Genomic DNA, 26,348 nt, shown 5'->3' on the forward strand with positions numbered 1-26,348 from the left:
TCTTACAACAGGCTCAGCCTGTCAACCCAGTATATAGACTTGTTGGTACCTAAGGAGGAGATAGATACTCAGAGGGATCTACATATGTGTGCAAACAACACCATTGTTGAAATTCCTTTGCCCTTCAGAATGAAAACACTGCATTAGTTAGTGCAGCCTTTGGTATATTCTGTGTGTTACTTTTGGAAAATTAGATCTGTCTTCAAACAAATCCAAGTCAAAAAGTTCTCTCTGTGTTTCTGATTTCTTTCAGCCATGAAGAAATTTGAGAATTATAGTTTACATTCCTGCCTTCTGTGGTATCACTGTTCACTAGAACAGAATGCACATCGTAGTGTGACATTAACAGAGAAATTACCTGTAGGTATATCACTGCAGTGGTGTCAGTGTAACCAAAGGAACTGCTGGTACACACCAGTAATGGGGCTGTGTTCAAACATAGAGGAGGTTGGTTTGGCAATATTTAACCTGTGTTCTAGACAAGGGTCTGTTTATTGAGATTTAAATTCACATTTGCTGGAAAAAGTGAGGCTGAGCGGACAGGAATCCCATATTCCAGCACAGTTCAGAAGCAAGCTGCAACATTCTTACTCACATATTCCCCAGAGGAAGAGATAATTAAATGACTGTACATCACACAGCTCTTTGTCTTCTCAGAGATCAAATCATGTTTGAGTCCAGCAGTAGCCACAGGGCTCTTTGCTCTTGCCCACTTTGTTATGCTAACCCTCATCCTCAGAAAAGGAAATACAGAGCAAGAGAGACCAGCAAGCAGATTTTGACCACAATCTGTAGCCTGGGGAACTTCAACCACTTATCATCAGCTATTTTTATTACCCGTGTAAATCACAGACTGCATAGAACAAGATGTGGCATGTAAAAATAGCTGTGTATACATTGAATATGATAACAATGATAGAGCCAGTTTTTCAGCAGTCATATTAAACTTACTTGTCAATTGCGTATTTTTTCCTGATCCCATTAGTTCCAGTCAAGGCTATATCTATATCTCCCTTCATGGTTTCTGTTGCAGATACTTTGACTTGTACCTCTTTTCGCCAGCCTTTGAAAGCAAAATTGAATGGATTATGGATGAAAGGAGATTTCTTTCCTAATGGTAAAATTTCTTATATATTTCAATGTCTTTCAGGGAGAGGAAAGGATTGCACAAATATGCTTAGAAGCAAACAAAAAAAATTATTAAGGCAAACGTTCTGTGTGATTCTGGTAGTTTTAATTTTGTTGACAGTGGTGTAAACCACAGGTCCAGTCTTTGCTGACCTACTGACTCTTCTGAGTATTTAATCTGCCATGGCCAATACTGTACATTGCTCTTCTACTTGGCCTCACTGTTAATTTTGTCATTTCTTACCCTTCTAAGCAATTTAGGTGGTTTCATGGATAGCATGTTAGCTTTCAGCTATGTAGTGAGGTCCCCCAGAGAGCTGTGTTAAAGACATGTTAAACAAAACAGCTGCTTCCCCAGGGGGATCCCAATACACTGAGCATTTAGGGGGTCTCTTATGCCTGTGCACAGCCCAACAGCTTTCAGGATATGCCATCCCATGTGTCTGTCTGAGGCAGAGAAGGGTCTTGGATACAATAGCACATATCAAGCATCCAAGTTTGGGAAGTTTTTGCACTAGCTTTAATTCAAGCTATTGAAAGAAGAACCTCCTAACACAATTCACAAGGTTATGTTTGGTTTTCAGGCTATGATTACCATAAACTCAACAGCTTGCAAACGTTGAAATCAATGTATTCATTTGGTTTTGAGAAGTGCTAGTTTCTCTATACTTGAACTAACTTTTTCACTTTTTGCTCTTAGGAAGGTGTAACATAAGATTAATTTTTGTTCTTATTTTTGCTTTCACATTTTAGTGTCTAGTGAATAAGTACCTCAAAGACCCTCTTATTTATTGCCCTTGACATTCATCACCTGTGATGAATTACAATTTATTTATTAATTTTCTTATTTCCCAGTTTCAGGGCTGCTTCTGCATGAATCACAATTAAACCTGTGTTTCTTATTACTCCCTGACATTTTGATTTGATGAGCTTTGCAAATATATCCTGAAAAGATCCAGTTTTATAAATTTTTGCCAATAAAAACAATGTAACCTTTTTTAATTTGAAATTGTTCACTTACAGCAAACATTTCTCCCACCTTCAGCTTTATAGAATTTTTGAAGCCATCATGTGATAACCAAGTTTAACTCAAAGGTGAGCATCACTTAATCTCTTTCTACAACTATCTCAGCTTTCCCAAATAATGCTGGTACTGCATGTTCCTAGCACACCTGAATTTCTAGATGTAGTACTGAGTGCCACTCATTAACTCCAGCAGCTCTCTGCAGACATGTAGGATGTCCTTTTTCACGCATAATTCATTGCCACCTTAGCATACACCACCCAAAACAAGCACTTACGAGCATATGGAGGGGAGGGCCCTGTGTTTAAAAACACCTTTTGCTCTTCTTTTTCAGTTTTATGTAAAAACGTATCAGCATAATGACCCATCAGTGGACATCCTTCCTCTGGACATGGGAAGCAGTCTCCCTGGGGGGGGAAATAGCAATGCATGTTATAAGGCATTATCTATTTTAATCTCACTCTTAAAGTTTAAAAAATAAGGATATTTCAGCTTTTTCACAGCTTTTTCTTTTTTTAAAGACACTTTCTTCTCAGTTAGGATCATGTCTTCAGTATTTATTGGTGTGGTGAAAAAGTGAGATGGACAGTCAGTTTATTTCATCTGGTTGAAAATGACAGAGAAATGGGTTGAAAATCTGACCTAATTCCTTGTGGTCATGCAGAGAACATAAGTGAATACTTTAATACATGTTGTGACTTCCTACCTGATCTGTAAAATGCAGGTAATATATTCATCTTTCACAGGATACATTGAGAGATTTTCTGCTAGTTATAGAATGGATAACCATATTTTCAGGAGGTCTGGCTGGATAGCTCACTCATACAATAAAAACATTTAAGTTTATGAATACCGAAGCTTAGGCTCTTGCTTTGGGATTTGTTCTATCTGCTCTTCAGCCTTAATTCCTATGTAGAACCTTAATAAAATTAATCTACCTACATAGATCAGACAATCAGATCAAGACCTTGACCTCCATGAAAAGAAAAAAAAAGAGAAAGAAAAAAGATAAGCATGAAAGTGAACTAATTGCATGAATTGTTGGAAAAAAATAGCATTGTTATATTTAGATAGTTCAAATTTGATATATGTGAGGTTCTGTTGGAAATGGGTTTTGTGGATCTTTGACTATTTGCACATTCGATGAATAAAAGGCTAAAATGATCATCATCATTTGGCTATGAGGAAATTGAAAAAGCCATTTCCCTTGCACTACTAAGTTGTACAGGGTTGAGGTTTTCAAGTCCTGAGTTACGTCATATTTTCAAGTTACATGGCAGCATTGCTACATGCAGTAACAACTTCTTCACCATATTGTGATTATTCCCTCTGGGATTAGATTAAAAAAAAAAAAAAATCAGACTTGTCTTCCTCCTTGGCCAGTCCTCAGCTGCATTGCCAGAATTGGTCCAATAAAGCCCAGTTACATCAGACATGAAACACCAGGACATTCTTTCTTGCTTTTCCTGAGAGCTGTGTGAGCAATGCTGTTCTGGATAAATATCTCTTCTGCCCTACATACTGTGGGTGTTTATTGTTTATACAGGTAAATATTTCTGAACTCCAGGGGCTGTCACCTTGATGATTGGTTCCACCAGGTTTAGAAGGACTTCCTTACCTCCTTACCAGAGGGTCCCTTACGGCTGACCTACCCTAAAGGTGAGCTCAGCACTGCCTCCCATTGCCCTTACTCAGCTATTCATCTCTCCCTTTGTAATGGATTTAGCTGTTTATATTTATTGTCCTTTTTATTCTGCTAGACACTTTCAGTTTGCTGCTTTTAACTTTTGCCTGGTTTTGGGTATGATCTGGATGAAGCTAAACAGCAATTCAGCATAGCCCACCCTGTATCCCATGATCCTGAGTGTTGTCCCAGAAATTATTGAGAGAAGGAGGCTATAAGCCCTCAGATAAATATAGTCCTGATACTTACCAATACAAAAGCTCGATATGTTTCACACTGATACCCAACAAATCCATTTGGAGTGATGATACTCTCAGCATAATACCGGAGACTTCTTTTATGTCCACACCCAATAGATCTATATGCTGTGAAAATAAAAACCCAACAGGTAAAAAACAATTAGAAATATACATTAACATGAAGTTCATGCCAAAGCAACACTTGTGGGCCTCTTTTCCTCGAAAGCATTTGTACATGCAGTGGTGTGTCAGGTAAAAAAAAAAAAGCAATAATTACAAGGCATTCAAAGTGTGAATTATTTGGTTTTATCCTAAAAAGGTTATGCCTACATAGAGATTTTTTCAATGGGAAAGAGGTAGGTTCTGACAGAGGTGGAGACCTCGTGCAGCCTCCCATCCTGCTATATGTACTCAAATGCTTTTATTTTAGCACGTGAAAAAAGGAGGATTTAGGAGAATTTTCCTTTGATATTTCAACTGGACTAATTCATTGCTACAGCTTTTGTAAAGCATATAGTATTTACTATGAAGTCACTTTAATTTACTTAGTTTTATCATAGCATATTGTAAAGTATTTTGTAAAACCACATTGTCCACTAATTTCTAGAATAAAAGGTAATTGTAGATATTATTTTAAATTCGGTGGCTTTCTGTGTTCTTATGCTCTAGAAGATCTGCAGCCATTTGACAGTAGTGGTTCTGTGAAATTCTCTGAAAAGCAAGATGTTTGGCAATGTGTCCTTGACTTTGTCAGATCTATTTGAAACAAGTACATTTTACCTGCAGAGTGAAATTTATAAGCAATGAGGAAAGAAGAAATTTCTATCTGGGTTATATTTACAGGTCCCTTGTAACAAGTGTTGTCTTCATTGGCTCGGAAGTCTCTCCTTTATCAAAGCACAGTATACTAAAGTTAGGCTGTATAAAAATAGACTCTGTTTTACTTCAGCATGTGATGGGGCCTCATCTAATCACAGGGGTAGGTCTTGGAGGGACTGAAGCAGTTGCAAGCTGGCAGAGTTTATTGTGAAATCAGAATTTCCTCTATTGTCAATATTGAAGCAGATCAGTTGGTGTTGACCAGTTGCCACATTGTTCTTTACATAAGCAAAGAAATAAAATCACACCAAAAGTCCCCTGAAAAGTACTTGTCTGCTTTTCTTGAAAATACTCTGCATCAACAAGGCATCCTGAGTATGTTTTCTTTATAACTCCTTTAATTCAGAAGGGTCTGTGCTTTTAACCTCAGCTTTTACAGTTTGCTTAATTTGTGCTAGTGCCAAATTCACTTAACATCTATTCTCTCTCTGTAGGAAAAAAGCCACAAAATATTATTTGTAAAGCACTTCATACATAAGAGCACTACATAAATGTAAGTATTACCAAACCAAAGAAAGATGCACAAAGTAAGGTTGAACCATGAGGCAGGAGTTAAGGCTGTCTATATTTAGGAGCCACATGAAAACCAACTCCATCTGCTTATGTTCAGATGAACTGTTTCTCCTTCATGACAAAACATTGCAAACAGCCTTATGAAATGTCTTTGGAAAATATTTATTTTTCCTGAAAATGCTGACATTTTTATTCAGTCCAATTGGGAAGTGTTTTGGTTCCAAGTGACTTTGTGCACAGAGAGCTTTCAGTACTCTTTGCTACCAACTTCTCCAAGCAGTTCTAAGACAGAGCATTTTTGAAAGCCAATTATTTAACTAGTGGTAGGGATTTCAAAGCATTTAGCTGTGAATAACAGATGTTTTCATTTCTGTAGGTTAGGAACAGAAGACAGGATTTTGGGAATGTATTGTACTGGATCCCAGGGTAATTCTGATTAACTGCCCAATTTCTTTGAAGAACATGAAGTACTAATGGAGCAGTCTTTTATCATCTTTTATATTTCTAACCTTGGGCTGTTCCCTTTGAAGATACTAAAGCTTAATGGCATGGATGAGTCCCAGTAATACTGGGAGTGATGTCTTCCTAGGGAGAAGGGAAGCTCAAATTTTAAAATACTCATTTTTGGATAAGCCTTGAATGAAATTTTACCAGCCCTTCATATGTGGAATTCCCACTGAGGTCAGTCTGTCAGCACAGTGGCAGGCTCATATAAAGCTTGTGATGAACAATTTTGCATGCTTTAACTGAAGTTTCCATCTGGAATTTGCCTTGGTCAGTATCAAAGAAAATTGGAGGGTATATCAGAGGGAGCTTTAAATGTTCCTTTTTGAGCACTGCCTCCCTACTCCAAATCTGAGGTATATAAACAACATACACATTCCAAAGGCACTACCTTATTAAGCCCCTATTTCTAACTCTAGCTTATAATAAGGTATTACTTCTTCAAAATATATTTACCTCTCATAAGGTCATTGATACTCCGAGTTGCAGGAGGTACACGAAGCTGGTTGCATCCTGGCATCTTCTTCCCACCATTTGGGTAAAAATCCAAGTGGCCACAAGTCTGAAGAATCCCTGGAGCTGAAATGCACAATGAATCCAGGCTAATCACTCTCAGGTAGGCTGCCAGTTTCAGCCTTTGCATGCAAACTTACCAAAGTCAAAGAAAAGATGACCAGCATGAGTGTGAATTATATCAACAAATTGTGCATCTGAAGGATCCAGTCTAACCATTGTGGGAGTATACTGGAAAAGGGGCCCAGCTGGATCCAAACCTGAATGAATGGAGATACATCTGATTGAGTAAATAATACTATATGTATATCATCACATACAGGTTGTGTACACTATATGTCATTACATTTCTGCCTTTACTCCACATATAAAAATGCATTTTGTGATCCATAGCCAGCAAAATAGGTTAGGGTATCAACAGCAAAATAGTTTAGGGTATCAACAGAAAGCTGACCAGAGGCATTGCAGCACAGGAAATGCTGATGGCAGCTTAGCTTACTTTTGGGGTACAATGTTACAAGAAGAAGTTTGGGGTAGGTATTTTTGCATGTTAGTGAAAAGTATGAAATTTTGATATGTTACTCAGTTTCCCTGAATTGCTTATGTGACTGCTTACTGTGTCCATGACTTAGACCAAGCAATGTCTATGCAGACAAAAGAACTGACTTGAGGAGAAGGAAAGCAGAAAATAGTGAGTCTTTAAAAAATGTGATGTGTGAGTGTGTCACACTGCTGCCTCTCTCTGTGTGTAGCTGTGCTGCAGCTTTCTTCACTTTCAGGGTGTCCATGGGTGTTTATCATCTTATCCCAGTATATTAAATCTAAGGGATTTGATTTTTTTCATTTAATATTTTCAAACTTCTGGACTGCTGAAAAGTCATGTTAGAGTGGGATTTTAAAATCAAATATGACAATGAGTTGCTAGTGTTTTATGGGTCTGTTTTTGCATGTGTAATACAATATTCTGTTCCTGTTCTTTGTATCATTAAAAACCATAAAGAAGTACTCCCTGGGACTTGTTGAAAATCCTCTTCGCTGTGTCCTCTACTTAGCCACAGTCAGGACAGTTAAGCTTTTCTGATCTGTTGCAGTTGAGCCTTTCTCAGAGCTGTGAAAGTTGACATATGAAATACTGGCATGCCAAAGGACATGGCTTTAATTTTGTGCTGTCATGCTAGCTCTACTCTGTTATTTATGACAAACCAGCACATTGCAGTCTCTATTGTGTTTATAAAGCAGCAGTCACTCTCCAGTTCTCTTAAGTTGCATGAAAATATAAAAATTCATCAGCTGAAATAGCATCAGTACCTGTTATTCTTCCAATGCCAGGTTTCCTTCTCCCTGCCTCCCCTGCAGCATGTGCTCCAAGGCTATGGCCAATGAAATGAATGTTGGCAGGAGAGTAGCCATAGTCTTTCTGTGAAGATGTATGAAAAGGGAAAAACACAGTGTGGGGATACAAGCCTGTGACACTGCAGCTTGGTCTCATGCTGTGCCAGGACATGGCCACACCAGTGGGTGGGAGAGGTGAGTGTCTTGGGTGGATAGGTACAGTTATGGGTGATGGGATCTCTACCTAAATTCCCCACTCATCCCACCCCTCTTATATCACACCTCTAGAAGGGAATAATCTCTGTCAGGAACTGGCCCTTCTGAAGGAAAAGAAGGAGAATGAAATTTCTACACATTGCTCCACTACATTTGCACAGATTGCTTATCCAAAAGACAAATGACCCCACTTCCTCACCCCTGAACCTGTCTGTCTGGTCAGGATAGTGGTCTGTGGTGCAGGAATTCTTAGTGCCTATGTCTGGGGCATACCCTATGTATGAACCAAACATCCATCCTACTATGGAGATGCTCCACCATGCAGGTCCTTAAGGATGGGGAGGGCCATGCCAGGAATGCTGCTGGTGTGCCAGACTCAGCTGAGCCTCAACACAGGAAGCCTCACAGTGGCACCTGCAGGAGAGTCAGTTCCCTGCTGCAATTTGTTTTTTGAAGGAGGCAGCATGTGTGACCCACAGAGGGATGTTTTAACCATACTGGTCCTCAATTACCACTCTTCACCTGCCAGTTTTGTTAGACAGTCTCCAATCTTGTATCTTATCCAGTAAAAAACCCATCACAAGCAAAACATTCAGAAACTATGGCCTGTAAGCCATCAGGGACATGCTTATCTGTGGTCTGATGCTAAAGCAGGTGTTTCCTTCTGTGCAGGATTAGAGCCCTTTGATGATATCTTCAGCTGCGTTCTGAGTACCCCTGTGCTTCCCAGCTCCATTGCACCAAACCTAAAGGTGCCACTCTGAGCACAACCTTTACCAGACTACACACCATCTTTCACATTCCACCAATGTTTTTACCTCCAGAAAGTTCACCAGATACTCCAGCTCAGCCCCCACAATGCGGACATTGTTGACTGCGTCGGTGTACAAACCACTAGAACCTCCTGTCCAGTCAGTCAAAATGCAGTTCACATCTTCGGTGTGAAACATGAACTGGTGGGAAACAGGAAAACAAGAGGGAAGCAGCAAACAGGTGTTAATTGCTATTGTATCAGGGTATATGTAATCAATATTTTGTTTTGCTCTAGCCAGGGTCCGACAGCTGGTGAAGACCCATCTTCAGTATATTCATTCACGCCAATGCTGAAAATCAACACAAGGAGGCAGAGTAGCACCAGTGATTTGAACACTTAATAAGGACTCAGAGTATCCTGCCTCAGTTTTATTTTTCATTCCAGATCCTCTGATTGGCTTTAGGATACCAACTTCTCTTAATGACAGTACCCCAGTTAGCTTCTTTTTTATTGTCCAGGCTTTCTTCTTCTTTTTTTTTATGCCTGGATTATCTAAAACAATTCTCAAATATGTGTACACATGCTTGAATTGTTCAGCCCCAAAGTTCATATATCCTAACAAAAATATTCTAATTATATCCCTCTGCCAATAGAACTTACTGGAGTTTTTTATTCTGAAACAATTTCACTTTTGAAATGTGCCTGAGTAAAATGAAACCAATCTGCTGAACAAAACCTTTTGGTTTTATTAGATCAAATGTCTCACTCAAACTGAAATGTTTATTTTGACCTTTTACTCAGGTGAGTTTATTTCCCCTTTATTATTGGCAAGGAATTGAAAAATCAATTAATTATAGCTTTCCCTGTGGACGTGAATGCAGCAAAAGGGCATTCAGCAGAAGGCTGAAGGCACTATACTCATAGCTAGGAGCAAGAAGTTGCTCATGTGAAACTGGGCTTCATTCTGAGTTTTGTTCCCCTTACATATTCCCTGAATTAACAAGAGAACAGAGGAGTAAATTTTATGTGGGAATTTTAAGCCAGGTGTGGATTCTTGAACTTTCAAATATAAGGAAAATGACTGTCAGACAACAGCAATACCATACCCTGCATATACTTCTTATCCAGGGGAGATCTGCTCCTGCAAGATGGCCATGTATAATGAAGCGAGTTTTCCTGTCTGTTCGGAAATTTGAAGCTGTGATAGTTGAAGGATTTGTAGCTGAAATTTTCTGTGTCAAAAAAACCAACCAAAGAACGGTTAAGGCATAGTTCTGGATTCTGAAGAGATAGGTCTTGTTCCTCACTCCTAAACTGCCTTTCTAGGGGAAATCAATTAATCACTTCAACAAACGATTTGCTTCCTCTGGCTAATTGAACTAATGATACTGGCATCCTTTGCACAATGCTTTGAGATATACTGGTACAACATGCCATGTGAGTACAAGATTTTATCAAACTTGGCCATAGAAATGCAAAGATAACATCTTCTGCAAGGTATTATGTGGCTGACTGTGAAACTATACCTATTCTTCTTTATTTATTTCTTTGAAGACCTTCATCGCTAAGATCATTTATGTTTTATGAGAAAGCCCTTACAGCATCAGAGTCTATAGGTATTTTGGGGTTTATTGAGAAGGAAGGCATTATTTTCTTGTAAAGAAATTCTGAATACTAGCTCTTACGTATTTTTTGTTATGATTTTGTTAACTTAAAGGGGGGATGTCATGCACTAATTAGCACATATCCCACCTTCAATGAAAGACCAGTTTGTTAAAAGCTCCTAAGCCCTCCTAGCTGGAGGAGTTGGACCTGTTCTGAGGTGACACAGACAAGAGAAATCATTAAACATCTCCACTGTTTGTGACTGCCATTTATATAAAAACCCTATCTATGAAGCCTTTTACATGTAATGTAAGCCAAAACCAGCAACAAATTTCCCTAATCTCCTTCATATTAATTTGCTTCATTTTTCTTGCTCTTCATTTAAGCAAAATTCACACTCTCTGGTTGTCATTGCACATCTGTCACTAGACTAGTCTATAGTTCCACAAAACTGCTTCATGCTAAATCTAGCCCAGCCCAGACACCTCCAACACCTCACACATTCTGCTGTGAGCTTTTCCCAGTCCTTGCTGATTCCAGAGGACACTGCTGGCAGCTTTCAGAATGGTCCCATTTGATCCATCCTAGACAGTTTTACAGACTCCTTTTCTCTGCTTCCACTTGTCACTCTGTCACAGTCCACAGGTTTTCAGATGTTGTGTGTAACTTCACCTTTTTACATATTTTCCATACAGCTCCAAAGTCTGTTGACTCTACACTTTCCTGCCTGATGTGTCTTTGTGATGGATAACCTTGTTCCAACCTCTCTCCATAGTAAGTCTTGCCACGTCTTTTTCCTTTTAGTCTCTATTTTCCCTCAGTACCCTCTTCCAGTCTTCCACTAAAATGTTTAATATTTGTTTAGTTTCTTCATCCATCCCCATTTCATTCTCGTATTGGTTGTTTCTTTCTTTTTCCACATACGATTTCATTCTCTCCATTTTGTCTTTAGTCTCCTGTTTTCCTGTCTAAGCTTTCCTTTCCTTTAATTTTTCAGTCTATTTTCCTTCCTCTCTCTGGTGAACACGCATATTTTCTCTTCTGATCTTCAGTCAACTATTTATCCACTCTTAGGGCTCAGAGTTGGCCACCACATAAGCAGAGCCCCTGAGAACAATTGTTTGCAGTTCAGAGGACTAACAATTATGTGTGTGAATGATCCTCAGTTGTGCATATGGGCCTGAAATATGTTTTCAATCTGGAGAGATATAGGAGCCAAAACTGAGCTTTTCTTTTGTACTGTCTTCCCTACTTCTAGCTTTAGAATGATAAACCTGAAACCGAATCTGGGCCATTATCTTACTGTAGAGAGCCTATAGAACATATCCAAAATATCTCAGATGACTTGTGTTAGAGGAATGTGATTAATATGTTGTAAATATAAGTGGCTCATCAGAGAGCAGAAATGAGGAAAAGGAAAAAAAAGATGGAACAAAACTACCCTGTGTCTAATATAGAATTGGGGCTTCTCCTGGAGAAAAGAAACTGTCCCTATAATTTGCTGAATGTATTGTATATTGTCAGTATTTAAAAACAAAGCAGTTTCTTACTTGGTGTTTCATCATGTTGTCTCTGGTGTAAAGAAAGAAATTTGTGTTCACATCTTCTGGAGAGTTAGGCAAACCTGTCAGTTCTCTCCCTGGAATCCCAGCCCAAGGTGGGTCATCTGTAAAGCATCCAAGCCTTTTGTAGCAAACCTCCCTTCCTGGGGTGCACAAAGAAAAATGTTAGTGTTCTGGGAATGTAACAGGTTCTGTACAAGAAGCTGCAAGGAGAGTGTTTGTATCAGGGAAGCAGAAAATATCTGATTCATATTACAATGGCACTTGTGTGCATTTTTCATTAAGAGGCTCAGCTGTGCTCTGGTGCATGTAGCAAGGACTTTAACTTCAAGACTGATTCCTTCTGCAAACATAGCCTAGACATCAACTTGATGAACTCAGGGAGAATGTAGGATGTATTTGGTAAAAGATAATGTTAACACAGCCCTTGGAAAAATACAATAAAATCCCAATTCAGACAGCAAACCAGCTTTGGCTGCCAGCACAGAGTGGCCCCTCAAATCAGTCCTAACACTCCAGGGACTATCTAAATTGTTATTTCTCATGCAACAATTCATGAAGGAGTAAAAAGAAACCAAAACATTAAAATTGATACCTCCGGTTGCTCCACAATGCACATAAAATATCTCACTTAATTTTTTATCACCATAAGATTTTAGTGGAAGCAATAAAGTGGAATTTGAGTGGAAGTTCAGAGCAAAGCACAGCCTGAGGAAGTGTGGCCTGTGCCTGAAGGACCGGTTTGTCAGTGTTTATTGTGGCTTTAATGTAGTAATGATGCAAATACGACATGCGGGTGTTGCCATTAATTGTCATCCTTACACACTGTTATAGCACGACAGTTGTGAAATGCCAAATAATTTTTGTTGCTATTAAAAACACAATGAAAACAATGAGAAACTATAGTTACTTAGGATAGGTGACAGACATACTCCATCAGACTGTGACTTACTCTGTAGGAAATGCAGGGGTAGGACAATATATACTGGAAATACAACTAGAGAAAGAGAAAATTTAATCGTGGAGCTGCCAATAGAGTCCAAAAGTGACCCAGTCATTTTCACAGGGGTCTTTTGTGTGATATTAGCAAACTTTTTGTCTTCTTGTTTCCCCTTGTTCTCTGTGTGTCTTTCCCTGGTGACCTGTTCTTTCCTATCAGTAATTCAGTGTTTTGGACCAAGACTATTTTCTTGTTCTCTGCATAGTGCTGTGAAGAGTAAATGCCTAGGATCTCATTGCCAATGTTGTCTCTACCATGAATGCTGGTGTGGGTTGAGGTGGGTAGGGAAAAATGTTCTGGAAGAACTTCTGTATCAATTCATATATAAAAATACCTTCTAATTCCTATTCTGTTTGCTAGCTGCAAAAACCTTTACAGAACGAAAAAGCAATGGGTTAAATGTGAGAAGGACATGAGACAACTCAGTGCTCCTAATGAAGAAGTATATTAAATCTATTCCAGATCCTTTTTCTAAAATATTCCAGTGTAAACTGCACATAAGTTTTCACTGTTTTATAGACTTTATCGACCATTTGTCTCACCTCTGGCTGCACTGAGAAGAAAAAGAACAGTGATCCATACTGCAAACATCTAAAGTGAATAAGAAACATGATTAAAATTAATAAGAAACATCCTTAAAATTAGACTCTGGAATTCACCTAAGGGTTTCCTTGACCCATTAAAATAAAAAAAGGTCATAGTGGCCATAGGAGTATTTCGGTCATTTAGTGAGTTGGATCCAAAGGAAGCAACACTCCCTTAAAGACAGTAAGGTTTCAAGAAAACACCTTGGGGATTATTTCTATTTGCCATGGAGATTTTGCATATTCAGGGTATCCTTTAGGTGTTCTTAAAGACTGTCTTTGTCACCTTGGCAAACAGAAACTTTTTTTTTTCTCTAGAGCTGCAATTTATGGGCAAGCAAATTAAATCCTTAGGGGATTTGCAACAACATGTTTTTACAGAGTGAAGATTTTCCTGGGATTTAATAGAAAAGTTACTCATAGAATTGCCATTCAATGACTGTATTTAAAAACAAACCCCAAGGACAAACTTGACTTTTGTTTCTAAATCATATAGATAGTCTTGAAAACTCATTTTGATCATTGCTATCAGCCATGTATGCTTATCAGTCCTCATCTACCTGATCTCTTAATCATCAGTAGGTAAGCATGGGAGTAAATGGAACCCACCATTTTTCCATAGGGAAGGTCTTTTCATTGTAGTCTCACTACTATCACCAGTAACTTCTAAGCAAAGAAGGTAATTCTTAAAAACCCTAGTATCATGCCCGGATCATCCAATGGTTTCTGCACAAGCAGAACCCTTCACTCCCTTCCTGATCAGTCTTCCCAGGCCCCTGAAGTCCATAACATACTGTTAGGAGCAAAGAGTTTGGCCCTGTGAAAACTAGTGCAGGTTCAGGCATGTTCTGCTTCCATCTCCTCCAGCCACTCACCAAATACCCCACACCTTATCATGATGAACCTTATTTCAGTTCCTTACATGTTCCAGTGTATCCCATTTTACCTTAGCAAAGCTCAGAGCGAGTTCTTAGGGTCCACGTCTCAGTTGGTTGTGGCAAACCTTGCAGAAGCCTCTGAGGAGCCTGGAACAAAGCAGGACAGCACAGTGACTGCCCTTCAAGGACACATGACAGAGGGATGCTCACCCCACCACTGCTCCACAACGCTTGGGTTCCCAGCTGCATCTGTGGCTTTGTTGGCTAGTGCCAAAAGGGATCTCCTTCCGCCAGGCATGCTGCGTCTGAGATAACGCCAACCAGGTCAGACCAGTTGTGTGTGACTCCACCTATTTAATGCAAAGTTTCAAATAGGGTGTTATTGTCCTCCATTGGTAATTATTTTTCAAGCTAAAAAGTGCAGGGAAGTATGATGTAAACACTAAACAAACACAGAGCCTTTCAGGCTGCTCCTCTTGGTGCGATGATGAGTTGGGAGTATGACTTAGCACCACACTGGGAGGCAATGGCAGATCCCCAAACTTTTGGGTTCTGCTCCACAGTTTTAATAGCAAAACTAGCCTTCCTGGAACTGATCTCTGCCTCAAATAATTTACAGTCTTAAGCAAAATCTTCAAATTTATATTCGATATTTAAATCTACCACTACATCATCAAGACACAAACAAGGTGTTTTGGGATAAGTTGACATGTATATCTGGAAGGTTCAAGCTGTTATCTGAGAAAATGCAGCAGGAACAGAGAAGTATGAAAAGTGATAATATAAGTAAATTGCTCAGTCTGTCACCTGTTATTTGTTCATCTTGTCTGTAATTTTGCTACTGGATGAATTACCTGACTTTTCTTTGAAAAGGTGACAGTAGTGCTTTTAAACAGAGGAGAATAGTTCATTGGGCAGATTGTCACCACATTCAATCACCATGAATCTTTATAACTGAATTGTATTAATTGCAGTAATTTTATTTTTTAGTGTTGTGATAATGATGTCATTGCACATAGTACCATATTGTTGTCATTATGTTAACTATTCTCATCAAGCTTTCCTAGAAATCTTTGTTCCTGTAAGTGTATGTAGGGTTTTTCCAAGCAAAATGATTCTTTGATTCTGTGTAGACACAAATGAGAAACTCACATCTCCACAGTTTAATATTAAACCCTTTAAGTTACTGGGTGACTATTGACACCTCCTAAGCCAAGGGCGTACAGAAAGGGGATACTCCCTTTTGGTATAATCATTTTTGCTGACTGATGACTTATTTCATATCTACCACACACAAATATGAACTGGGTTGAAGTGATTCTTATGAATGCTAAGTACAAAAGCATTTTCAGGCTTTTCTTTTTTTGTTTAGCTAGCTTCAAAAGGTTAATTTCCTCAGAGGTAGATTGTAGAAGCAAATAGATGCTCCAACTCTGTGTTCTGCATCCTTAGTAGAAAATGAGGAAGGAAGGTGAGTATGTAGTTCAAGGAGGTTTTTTTCATCTCTTCAGGACTAAGTTAGCCCAGTAAAGTGTTGAATTAGTCACATTAAAAGTTATCCTCTGCTCACGTAACTGAAGTCTGTTGTTAGGGTACAAATTAGCTAGTTAACCAGACACACCTAGACTTCAGTAAACAAAAATTAAGAAATGTTTAAAAGATGCACACACAAAAATATCTGCTTCCAAGTTATCCTAGGTCATCCTGGAAAAAATTGGATTCAGTGATAGTTAATAGAACTCAGAAATGTGATGTGTGGTATATTCAGATCTCTGATAGAGCATCACATTCAAAAGGATTTGATGCGTGGTTTTTTATTTCACTAAGAATTTACAGACAAACTCAGAAAGCATGATTCATTGAAATTTAAGGGCAAGTTAAAATTAAAACAACAACATCTTTAAGGGCTTTTGATTTTATCTAAGATGAGCATCATTGGCTCACATCCTAGATGTAAATGTGAACTATGCAGTTCTTATCAATGATCACTGCAGCTAGTTTTGAGCATCAACTGGAGTTTAACTTACCTAGGCTTTTCTCAGAACTCAGAAGTGATAATTTAGTGATGTTCTTGCTGCCTTTCAGCAGTCAGTGAGACATCACAGCTCTCCTCCAGTGTTTAAGACAAGGTTACTGGGGGAGCAAGGTATCTTCATATTTGTAACAAATTAGTCAGAGGATTTACTCCATCTGACAGGCATGAAATGGGTTTTCTATGCTAGTTTACTAATACCAGGAAAGCTCATAGCTCAACAGCATTGTTAGACGTCAGCACTTCTGTGTTGGCTTCTAGAAAACTTTGCACTTTAATGGGGTTAACTACTTCAGTACTATTTGGGACCTGTAGGAAGCCACAAAATGCTGACTCTCCATCCCTTAGAAATTCTTGAGAATTTCTCGTCCATGAACTGTCCGAGCTGTTACAGAACTCACACACACTTCTAGCACATCCTGCATCCTGTATCAAGCACATTGTAATTATGCAACTGTGAGGAGAATCATCTACTTTCATTTGTCTTGAGGTGTGCAGTGCCAGCTTCATTTCATGCTCCCTGTTACTTGTGTGGAAGAAAATGAACAAGTCATTTTGTGTTTGGTTTCTCCATGATACTCTTCATTTTATAGACCACATTCATACCTCCATCTCTTTTCTGGGCTTTCTTGAGGGATGAAGTGGCCAAAGGTGGAAGAAGGTTCTTCCTGCAGCTCCAACAAAGCCTTTTGAATTCTCTCCTAAAACTGCAACATCCATAACAGAAGAACTTATGTGATGAGGTACAGTGCATATAATTTGTTACAATAAAAAATAGGGATATTTCATGCAAGTTACTGTGCTTAACTGTTGATGCTTTCTTCTTTTTCTTTTGTTTTTGTCCTTTAATTGTAATTGCACCCATGTGTCAAGTCTTAACCTCAAGAATAACCTTTCTGGGACAGACCTAAGTATCTATGTACCTTTACACATTGCAGAGTGTGTAATTCTGCTTTGGGTGTATGAATCATTTTTATTACAGCAAAATATAATTTCTAATACTTTTATAATAGTAATGTAAAGGTCACCTTTTCCAGCACATCAGTTGTAAGGCACTCCCCATGGAAGTAACAGTTTTTAATAAAAACACTTAAATCCCAGCAAGTATTTTTCTATTCATTCCAGTCTGCTTGGCTGCTGAAATAGATATGAAGGGATTATTATTCTTTGTATCTGCTGTCCCTTAATTATGATCCAGCTTCTAATAGTTTTATTGGTGCCAATCCCAGCGGGATGACTCATAGAATATAATACTTCTTAGCTAAAGAAAGAGTACCAAATGTTAAGTTCCACTTGCTTTATATTGAAACACCATTTGAACTAACAGCTGTTGCATGGCTTACTTGTAACTTCCATGGAAGCCCAAGTTGTTTTCTCGTACATCTTGAGGTAAGCCTGAAGATACCATGAGATTTGATCTGTGATGCTCCTGACTATATTTTGTCCCAGGAATTAAAATATAGTGAAGAGGTTGTTTAAGCACACTGGCTCCTATCTGCTCTCCTCACATCAAAATGTATTTTCAAGGATGTGAGCGTGCAATTAGCCATCCTTTATTCCATTTTTATTTCTCTGTGGTTAACTGCAACGCTTACTGCCACTCTAAGAACACAGGTGAGGAAATAACAAACTTTACAAGGAATACTGCAGGAAACATTCTCCTGAGCTTTATCTGACCTTCCGAATGAAGAACTGCTGTCTAGCCTGGTCAGTCCTGGATGTATCTCACATATCTAGGCAGGTTTGAAACATCCCAATACCATGCTACAAAGTTATTTAATTCTGAGTCAGTTTAGAGCTCCTAGAAAAGCAGAAATTCATATCCTGTTGTTGAAAGTCAGCAGAGATGAACATCTTTCAGTCCTAATCCTGTTCAACTTCCATTTGGTAAAATTCAGTAACATCAATTTTGCTTGGATTAAATTTTTATTTGCATCATGCTTTAGTTTGATAAAATATCTCTCCCCCTGAAACAGTTTAGGGAAGAAGAGAATTCAAGCAATGTTAGTGAGTTCAGGTTTCAAAACTTGAAGGCATGTATTCCAATATTTTCCCAGAGTAATGAAGCAATTGCTAATAACCATCTGGTTAGCAATAGATTGTGCTTGTCCCTACTGCAGCTCCTGAGCCTACACTGCATGTTTGAAACAGATATGTCAGTCACTGATTGAATTCAACAGTTAGACTGATTTAACCAGGTAAGGTGTGAAATTTGTGTCTCAATAAACAAAATGCATTTATTCCTGCAGTTATGCCTTAGCTTGGGTCAAACAGAATTCCAAGTGAGTTAGCTGGTCATAATTTCTGTGATAAAACACTCTTGTGTTCAGTGCATATTCTGAGGACAGCATAGAATTTAAAAGTACAAAATAGGGAGCTAAGGAATGTGATATATACTGAAAATTTTAAGTCTCCTCCAGCAAGATATTTTAAGGCCTGTGGACATTATGTGCATTGATCAACATTTTTGGGATTTAAATTAGTTAACTACAGTGCAAAAAAAGAGATAAATGAAAAAAATAATTAAAATTTTTCTTAACCTGTTGCCATTTCTTTCTTTCTCTCATCAGCCATCAAGCATGAAATTATTGGTTTTGCACTTTTGAAAAGTTAGAAGATATTTTAAGAAAAGACAATTAACTACCATAAAAAATGGATTTCATAGATGAACAGGAAAGCATGGAATCAAGATTCTAATCACAGCTTCTTTCCACAGCCCTGTAAAAGGCTGTGGCAAATGAGCTGTAATTGGTCATGTTGAATTTTGCTATACAGTTGAAAGATTACATGAAGTGGTAGATAGAAGATCTATGTGAGACTTGTGGATATATTTCTGAGTTAAAGCTGATAAAATAGGAAGCTGTGCTTTATGAGATAATTGGGACAAATTCCTATCTGGTAGCACAACTACTATAGTGCTATGACTTCAGAAATGCTGTATTTTTCTGTGGTTGCTGCTTCTGTCTGAAATTAAAGGACAAATTTTATACTAAGCAAGTAACATCAACTTATAGGATGCCTGAATTATTTTCCATATGTTGATAAAATAATTTTATATATTTCTTTCTGAAATACAAGAATAAAGTTGGGGATATAAACACTCTCTATAGTCTAGTCCCTCACCACATTTCTTTTGTATTTCAGTCTTAATCAGGATTTTAATATCCTTATATCTCATTTATCTCAAATCATTAAATGCCTGAAACTGTCAGAAGTCTCCCTGTTTAAAAGTGGATTATAAAGTCAGTAGAATTATATTTTTATACAAGTTGTTATCTGCTGTTATTGCTATTCAATGGAAACACCTAATGAAAAAAATCAGGTGGTTTCATATCAGACCTTTCATGTGATACAGGGCCTGGTTTTTGTGGATTTGGTTGTGATTTTGCAGGCTCAGGTTGTGTGCCATCACGTTTAACTTCAATTGAGTACAGGAAGTTTACATCAAGGCACTGTTATGATTCTGTCACTATATATAGGGTCTTAACTACTTGTGGTGTGGCAACATGTGTAATTCTTTCATAAAGGCATGTATTGTTTTTGTGGTATCCTCCCCACTTCAACCTGACTGCAGGTTTGTGTTTGTCCATCGTTTGGGTCATGACTGGAGAGGAGGTTTGGGTTTGGAGCTCTGCACTTAAGGCTTGTAGTGATTTAGAGTTTTTCCCCAGAAGAACCCCTGCAAGGGGCTGGCAGAATGGGGAGCAGCACATGGATGGTTCCTGAAGTCTGTTTGGTGCCTCTTGCTGACTTTTCCACTGTACAAAAAGATGACTTACGCATGGAATAACCTTTTGTCATATTTGCTGAGAAGAGCATGATACAAGGCTGCCTGTAAACAGGAAGGGTTCTTTATTTCACTTTTGAATACTGCTGTTTCTTCAGCCAGTTTGGTTTTTTAGTATACTTTGAGAATGCTATCAGAATTTTAAGAATTTATGACACACTATTGGAATTAAATTAGGTTTTAATGAAGCACTACCTTTGCCCTCTGCTATTTCTGGAAGGTCTCTCAAAACTCCTTTGAGAGAGGCCAGTTAATATAGGGTAGACTATGCAGAAAAATAACTAGTTTATAGCATCTTTCTGTAAATGAGGCAAAGCAAAAGCTACAGGATGGCACCCATTTGTTTTGCTGGCCAGTTAAATCAGTATCACACTCAAAATTACTACAGAAAATTGAGCACCATCAGTTCAATTTTAAGCCTTTTGCCTCTGAAGTGAAGAAACACAGCTTTTTTAAAAAAATTGTGAAGAAAACAGTAATGATGAGCAGAGAAATCTTTTTAAAGGGCTACCCTAAATCAGAGTTGTGAGGCAAGGTTGCAAAGCATCAAGTCATTTTAAGCCTAAAGAATGTGGGAGTGGGATGTTGCAACCAGCACATTACCACACCAATTAGATTTAATAAGTTTAACCAGGGTGTTTCACAACCTGAGTCCAACCCAGGCTCTTTTTAAGTGAGCTGAAGTGATTGCCATTGCTTTCAATAAGCAAGGGTAGAAGCCAGGATTGCAGTATTGATTTCAGGGTGTATGTAGCTGTTTCAGTGTGTATGTGGCTGCATTTTTGGTGCATACAAATGTCTGGAAAAGATATTGGATTTCCATGAACTGGTACTGGACAGGCACTAAATGCGAAGTGTGAAGAACTGGAGAGTGAAAAGCTTTAGGGTTGATTTCTGTGTGGGCTTCCTGCTTCTGAAAACCAGTTGGGTGGTTTGTGAACACATCACTTGCAGATGATTGCAGCGTGCAGGCCTTGGTTTTTCATGGAGCCTGTTTTGGGATTATTCAACTGTTAAATCTTACGGAAAGAAATGCCCATTTCATCATCCTCCCAAACTGTATTATTATAATAACTGTGTGACAGAAGGATAAAATCTTTCAGTGACACATAAGGGCTTCTAGGCTATTAGTCTTCCTCAGTATCACGACTGGACACGTTACAGATGCAGTGTTCAGTCAGTTTGTGTGTGCAGAGCAGGTGCTCACTCTCCAGATGCATTGGAACACAAGAGATGTCCTCTGCACTGTGCATATGTACATCCATGTCTCCTCTCCAGGAGAGAGGACACCAAGACTCTGCTATGGGCATGGTAACCATGGATGATTTGAGCAGTGTTGGTATGTGCAAAGGAGGTGGAGCTGATTATTCTTGTCATTTGCAATGTTAGTGATACACAACGTATGTAAATGTTTTAAACAACCACTCTCTGCTTTCTGTTACTACCAGCTAGACCACAGCTTAAGTTTCCTGAGATTAATGTAAAACATCTAATGATCAAAGCTAGAATTATCAACAGTTACCACAGGCAAGAGCCACAGGATGCCTGGGCTGCACTCAGGACTTTTGCCAGCCTCACCAGCACCACTGTCTCCACTGGGACAAACTACTTTGTCTTGCTCAGCTGCAGCCTTTCACCGCTGGGGTGAGTGTGCCAGACACATGGTATCAGCACCCTTCATTATTCATAGGCTACACAGACATGCTGGACTGTGTGTCCAGGCAAAGAGGAGCCTTGAACATTCACCTGGGATGAGAAGATGCTGTCAGCCAGGCATTGTGACCCAGTGGGTTTCAAAATCCTTGGGGCTACTGTTGATATGAACAGCAGTCAGAGCCTGCACCAGATATGATAAAAAGGAAGGGGTCTCCAGACAGCTCCATTGCCTCTGGCTGCTGGAGATATGAGCCTGGACATCAGAACCTGGCCCAAGAAGATAGAGTGTTTGGCCAAGAAATCAAGGCATCCTCATCTCTCGCAGTTTCATGGGTTCTGAGAAAATCAACTCTTTTGTTTCTCTGAAAAACTTCCTGCTAGCCTTGAAAACACACATCAAAGGGATTGTTTTTCATGGCCTTCATCTAGCTGCTGTCTCTTCTTTAAGTAATAATTCTCTGTTTGCGGTAAAATAGAAAATTTACCAGATGGGGTAAGCTAATAATTTTTCTTTATTTAACTTTCAATTTATAACACAAACTTAAGGCAATAAGGAAGATAAAGGCCTTTATAGCCTTTTTAGTATAACACTTTTTATAATAACTGTAAGTGCATTCACTGGCATGAAAGCTTAAATACAGTGGAAATGGCCTTCAGGTGTTCTTGGGTTTGCCTTTATAGATTTTTTTCTGCTGCACCGTTTATCCCAGTAGGATTTCACCATTGAATCTTTTCTCATATCCTGCAGGAATACTTTACAAACTCCTGGAATTTAATAATCTATATTATTATTTCTTAGGCAGTATGCACATGTGTGCCTTTTAACCTGTTTGCTGTATGAGCCACGAATGAGGTATTTACTGCGTGTAATTTTTAATGCCATTGAAATTAAGTTGTTCAAGTGATCGAAGAGAGAATTGTCTTCAGACAACTACAGAATCCATAGACTTAGGTATGTGTTTTCAAGATTTACACAATCCTCCTTTCCGTTGTGTAAACACTGATTACAGGGAGCTCTGGGACCCAACGAGAAGCAATTACAACCCTCCCCATCTATAAGGAGCACTTGCAAGACTGTCATTCACAAAGGCCAAAAGAGTCCTGACATGTTTGGTATTCCATTATAAGATAAACTTATTTCTTTCATTAATGATTCATTCCCTGTACACTGCTAGTAAAGAAAAAGTACAGCAATGACCAACTTGAGAACAGTGAGCAGCAGGGAATTAGTCTTGGTTACTGAACTGGGAGAGGGAACAAGTCTTGAGTTCTGCCTGTCATGCTATATTTATATGGCTCAACCTGAAGCAATATATACATTTAGAAAATTGATAAGGAAGGAGAATATGTCTCCAAAAGATTATTTTTTAAAAAAGAATCAGGGTCTCATTTTATTAGAGGGCTCCCTGAATAGCTGAAGTGTCCTTCCAAAACCAGCCAGGTTGTTGTGTGAATACCAGCATCTCTCTCTACCCATAGTTTCAGTTGATTTATAAAGACACTCTGGTCTCTAATTATATGTGATGACTCATGCAGTTTCTCAGCCCCAGGAAGGAATGCTTTCTGGTTCTCAGGCTGGGGTCTGTGCTCTGACAACACTCTCATTAGCATGGGGGCAAGACCCAACGCCACAACTTCTCTTCACACTGAAACCATCTGGGAATTGAGCTGCATGATGCACCCCAGACTGCCCCAGTCTTTAAACCTAAAGAAAGAAAAACCAGCTTTCATTGCACTGCTGAGCAGCACCACTAGTTCATTAACTGTCTTAACACAGTATTGCCTCTAAACAATGCATTAATTATTAGCTTGTCTCATTAGTTAATCCAATTAGACTGATATATTCAGGCATTTTATCAGTAAAAATGAAAGTAAATTCCTAGGAACATCACTCTGCCACTTGTGCTTTAGGTTGCATAGAAGATCAAGAGATTACTTGAAAATGCTCTTGCTTTGGTGTAGGGCAAACTTGGTCTCCTAATTTCTTGTGCCCAGATAAAAAAGGCACTTGATGATGTTTTGGGGCAGGATTAATTAAGCATGGAAGATGGCAGTATTGGGAGTATGTTCTACTTTTACTACCAATTTGCATTACTGGTGTCCCTAGGAAGCTTTGCATGCAGCAGGAGTGCAAAAGGCTATGCTAGGTCCTGCATAAAAACCACGTCAAGACACCTGCAGCTAATCTTCCTAAATTAGAGCAACAGTGACTAAGTCATCAGTTCTCACCTCTGGCATTCACATTATCTCAGAGCTTCACACCTGAGACAATGGTACTCCTTGGAATTCAGAGTCTGGGAGATGCTGGGACTGCGACATTTTCAGAGCAATTCACTACCTGCCAAAAGGGAAAATACTTTAAAATACTTACTTAAAAATAATTTGCAAGTAGTTTTTATTGTCAGATATTAATTTCAAACCAGTATCTAAGGGCCTGAAGTACTGAAATACTTGTTGAGGGTTTTGAAATTATAACAAAACATAACAGGAATGTATTAATCAGAGAAAGAGACTCTTATGAATTGAACTTTATGATTTGGGTCTTGAAATGTGCCTGGAGTTTCCTATGAAACTAATAAGTGTGATTATATTTGTAGAAGCACCTGCACAGGGCAAACATTTTACTACTCAGGACAGAATCAACAACCCTCTGTATATTTTATGCAGAAGAAAAATGTTCAGAAGTTAATACAGAGGGTCATGAAATGGCTGAGGTAGTTCTCTGGAAACTTGAGAGGGATTGTTCTCACTGTGGTCTATTGTTGTTGCTATTATTACTATTATTATCAATAATAATGATAAGAATTTGTGCTATTTTGTTTTATAAAACCAGAAAATGTACACTGATTAGATAATGTTCATTTTCACTGGTTTCAGAGTAATCAGAGCTAGAAGCCAGAGTCATAAGTTACATTTCTGAGTGTTACAGAGAGATGGATAACAGCTAATACTCATATTTTCCAGTGAAAGTCAGCAGGTTTGATTTTTTATTGATTTTTTAATGGCTGCTTACCTAAGGGAAGTGAATAAACATAACCCTTTCTCTATTTAGTTTCACAACTTTGTTATGCTCTTTGCACTGCCCCAGTCACTGCTGAGCCAATAATGCTCAATTGATTTGTTTGTTCACCTCTCCTGAGGTGGACATCCTCCTACTAAGCCACTCCTAGTCCTAGAACTTGAGCCCAGTGTCTACTTTCATCTCCTCTCCCCTTCCTACACATCACCTGCAATACATTCCTTAGCTTCAGTTCATGTGTAAGTATCATCATGAATCACTTGGCTCTTCTCAGGGCAAGTGTAGCCTCACTGCAAGAGCATCACTTGTCCTGCCTTCATCATGCACTTGTGCTTCCTGCAGTGGTTGATATGGCATTTTTAGATCTTCTGTGGTGCTATGTAATAATCTATCTGTGCCATGAGGCACCAGTTCACTTCCACATACCATAAAGAGATATAAATGCTTGCTTTGAGTTCTAGTGGACCATTCTAGCTACCCTTATGCATGTGGGTTGGCATTCAGGGACCTGCTGTAGAGTCTTTGAGCCTTGATAGAAAATGCTGCAATGGGGTGTGGGAACTGAGCCACCATCAGAGAGGCAAATTTGAGCCATCTGGTGATCATATAGGTTTTCAAAATCTAGTGTGTTCTTCTGAACTTGATGGTGATGCTTTATAGCAGACAAGTTTAAAAAGTCTTTTAGCATGAGCATCTGAAATATGCCTAGAAAAGTGATGCTGAGGATGCAGGTAGGTAAGGCAAACAAACGGGATAAAAAAGATCCCTAAAATCAAAATAAGAAAACTCATAATGAAAAGATCTTTCAGAAGGAGCCAAAAAAGGATTAAGGATTTGAAAGGAAAGGATTAGAACCCAAGATGTTTTGGTCTCATTTTTGTGTATTTAGCTTGTAAATACTAAGGAAGCATTAAGATACATCATAAGGGTTTGGTTATAGAGGTATAGGCATGAATATGAGACGAGGAGAAGTTGTATTTCCTCTTTTAGAAGTTCATTTCTGAAAAATCTCTCCAGTTCTTGTATTGATTACCACAATCAGCTTAGTAAGTTCTCCTGCGTAAAGTACATCTGGTTAAAGGAAGAAGCAGAATTTTTAATGAGCATCACAAGTATTACTGTTAATCCTAGACCACTTTCTCCTGAGGAGCAAGTTCACACTACCACCTAGTGCAATTCATGTTTCAATGCAACAGAGTTATGCTCTATGATGTCTTTCTTGTTTATGAATTCCTCTAAATAATTAATCTAGCTGATGTACTTATTGACTATAGGATTAACTCTGTATAAATGGAAGAGACAGAACATGATTGTTTTTCTACATCCCTGTAAATGGTACCCTGACTTCTATGCTTTATCTGCCTATTCTGTCCCATGTATATAGTAATTTCAAGATAGAAATCATTCTCTATCACAACAGTAGACACCTACACTCCTGC

At 38.6% G+C, this 26,348-nt stretch overlaps 1 protein-coding gene across 1 annotated transcript; it reads right to left on the bottom strand.

The window, feature by feature from the left end:
* Window positions 1-947: 947 nt before the first annotated feature.
* On the bottom strand, window positions 948-14,382 carry LOC103800541 (pancreatic lipase-related protein 2-like). Its single transcript, XM_009072954.1, has 11 exons — window positions 14,332-14,382; window positions 13,496-13,544; window positions 11,942-12,096; window positions 9,893-10,018; window positions 8,851-8,985; window positions 7,793-7,901; window positions 6,625-6,744; window positions 6,428-6,544; window positions 4,086-4,201; window positions 2,430-2,559; window positions 948-1,063 (listed from the first exon to the last, which is right to left on the bottom strand). The coding sequence occupies exons 1-11, from the start codon at window positions 14,380-14,382 to the stop codon at window positions 948-950; spliced, it is 1,224 nt and encodes a 407-aa protein (XP_009071202.1).
* Window positions 14,383-26,348: the final 11,966 nt, after the last annotated feature.

Source organism: Acanthisitta chloris, unplaced genomic scaffold, assembly GCF_000695815.1.
Source record: "Acanthisitta chloris isolate BGI_N310 unplaced genomic scaffold, ASM69581v1 scaffold5090, whole genome shotgun sequence".
Taxonomy (NCBI): Eukaryota; Metazoa; Chordata; class Aves; order Passeriformes; family Acanthisittidae; genus Acanthisitta; species Acanthisitta chloris.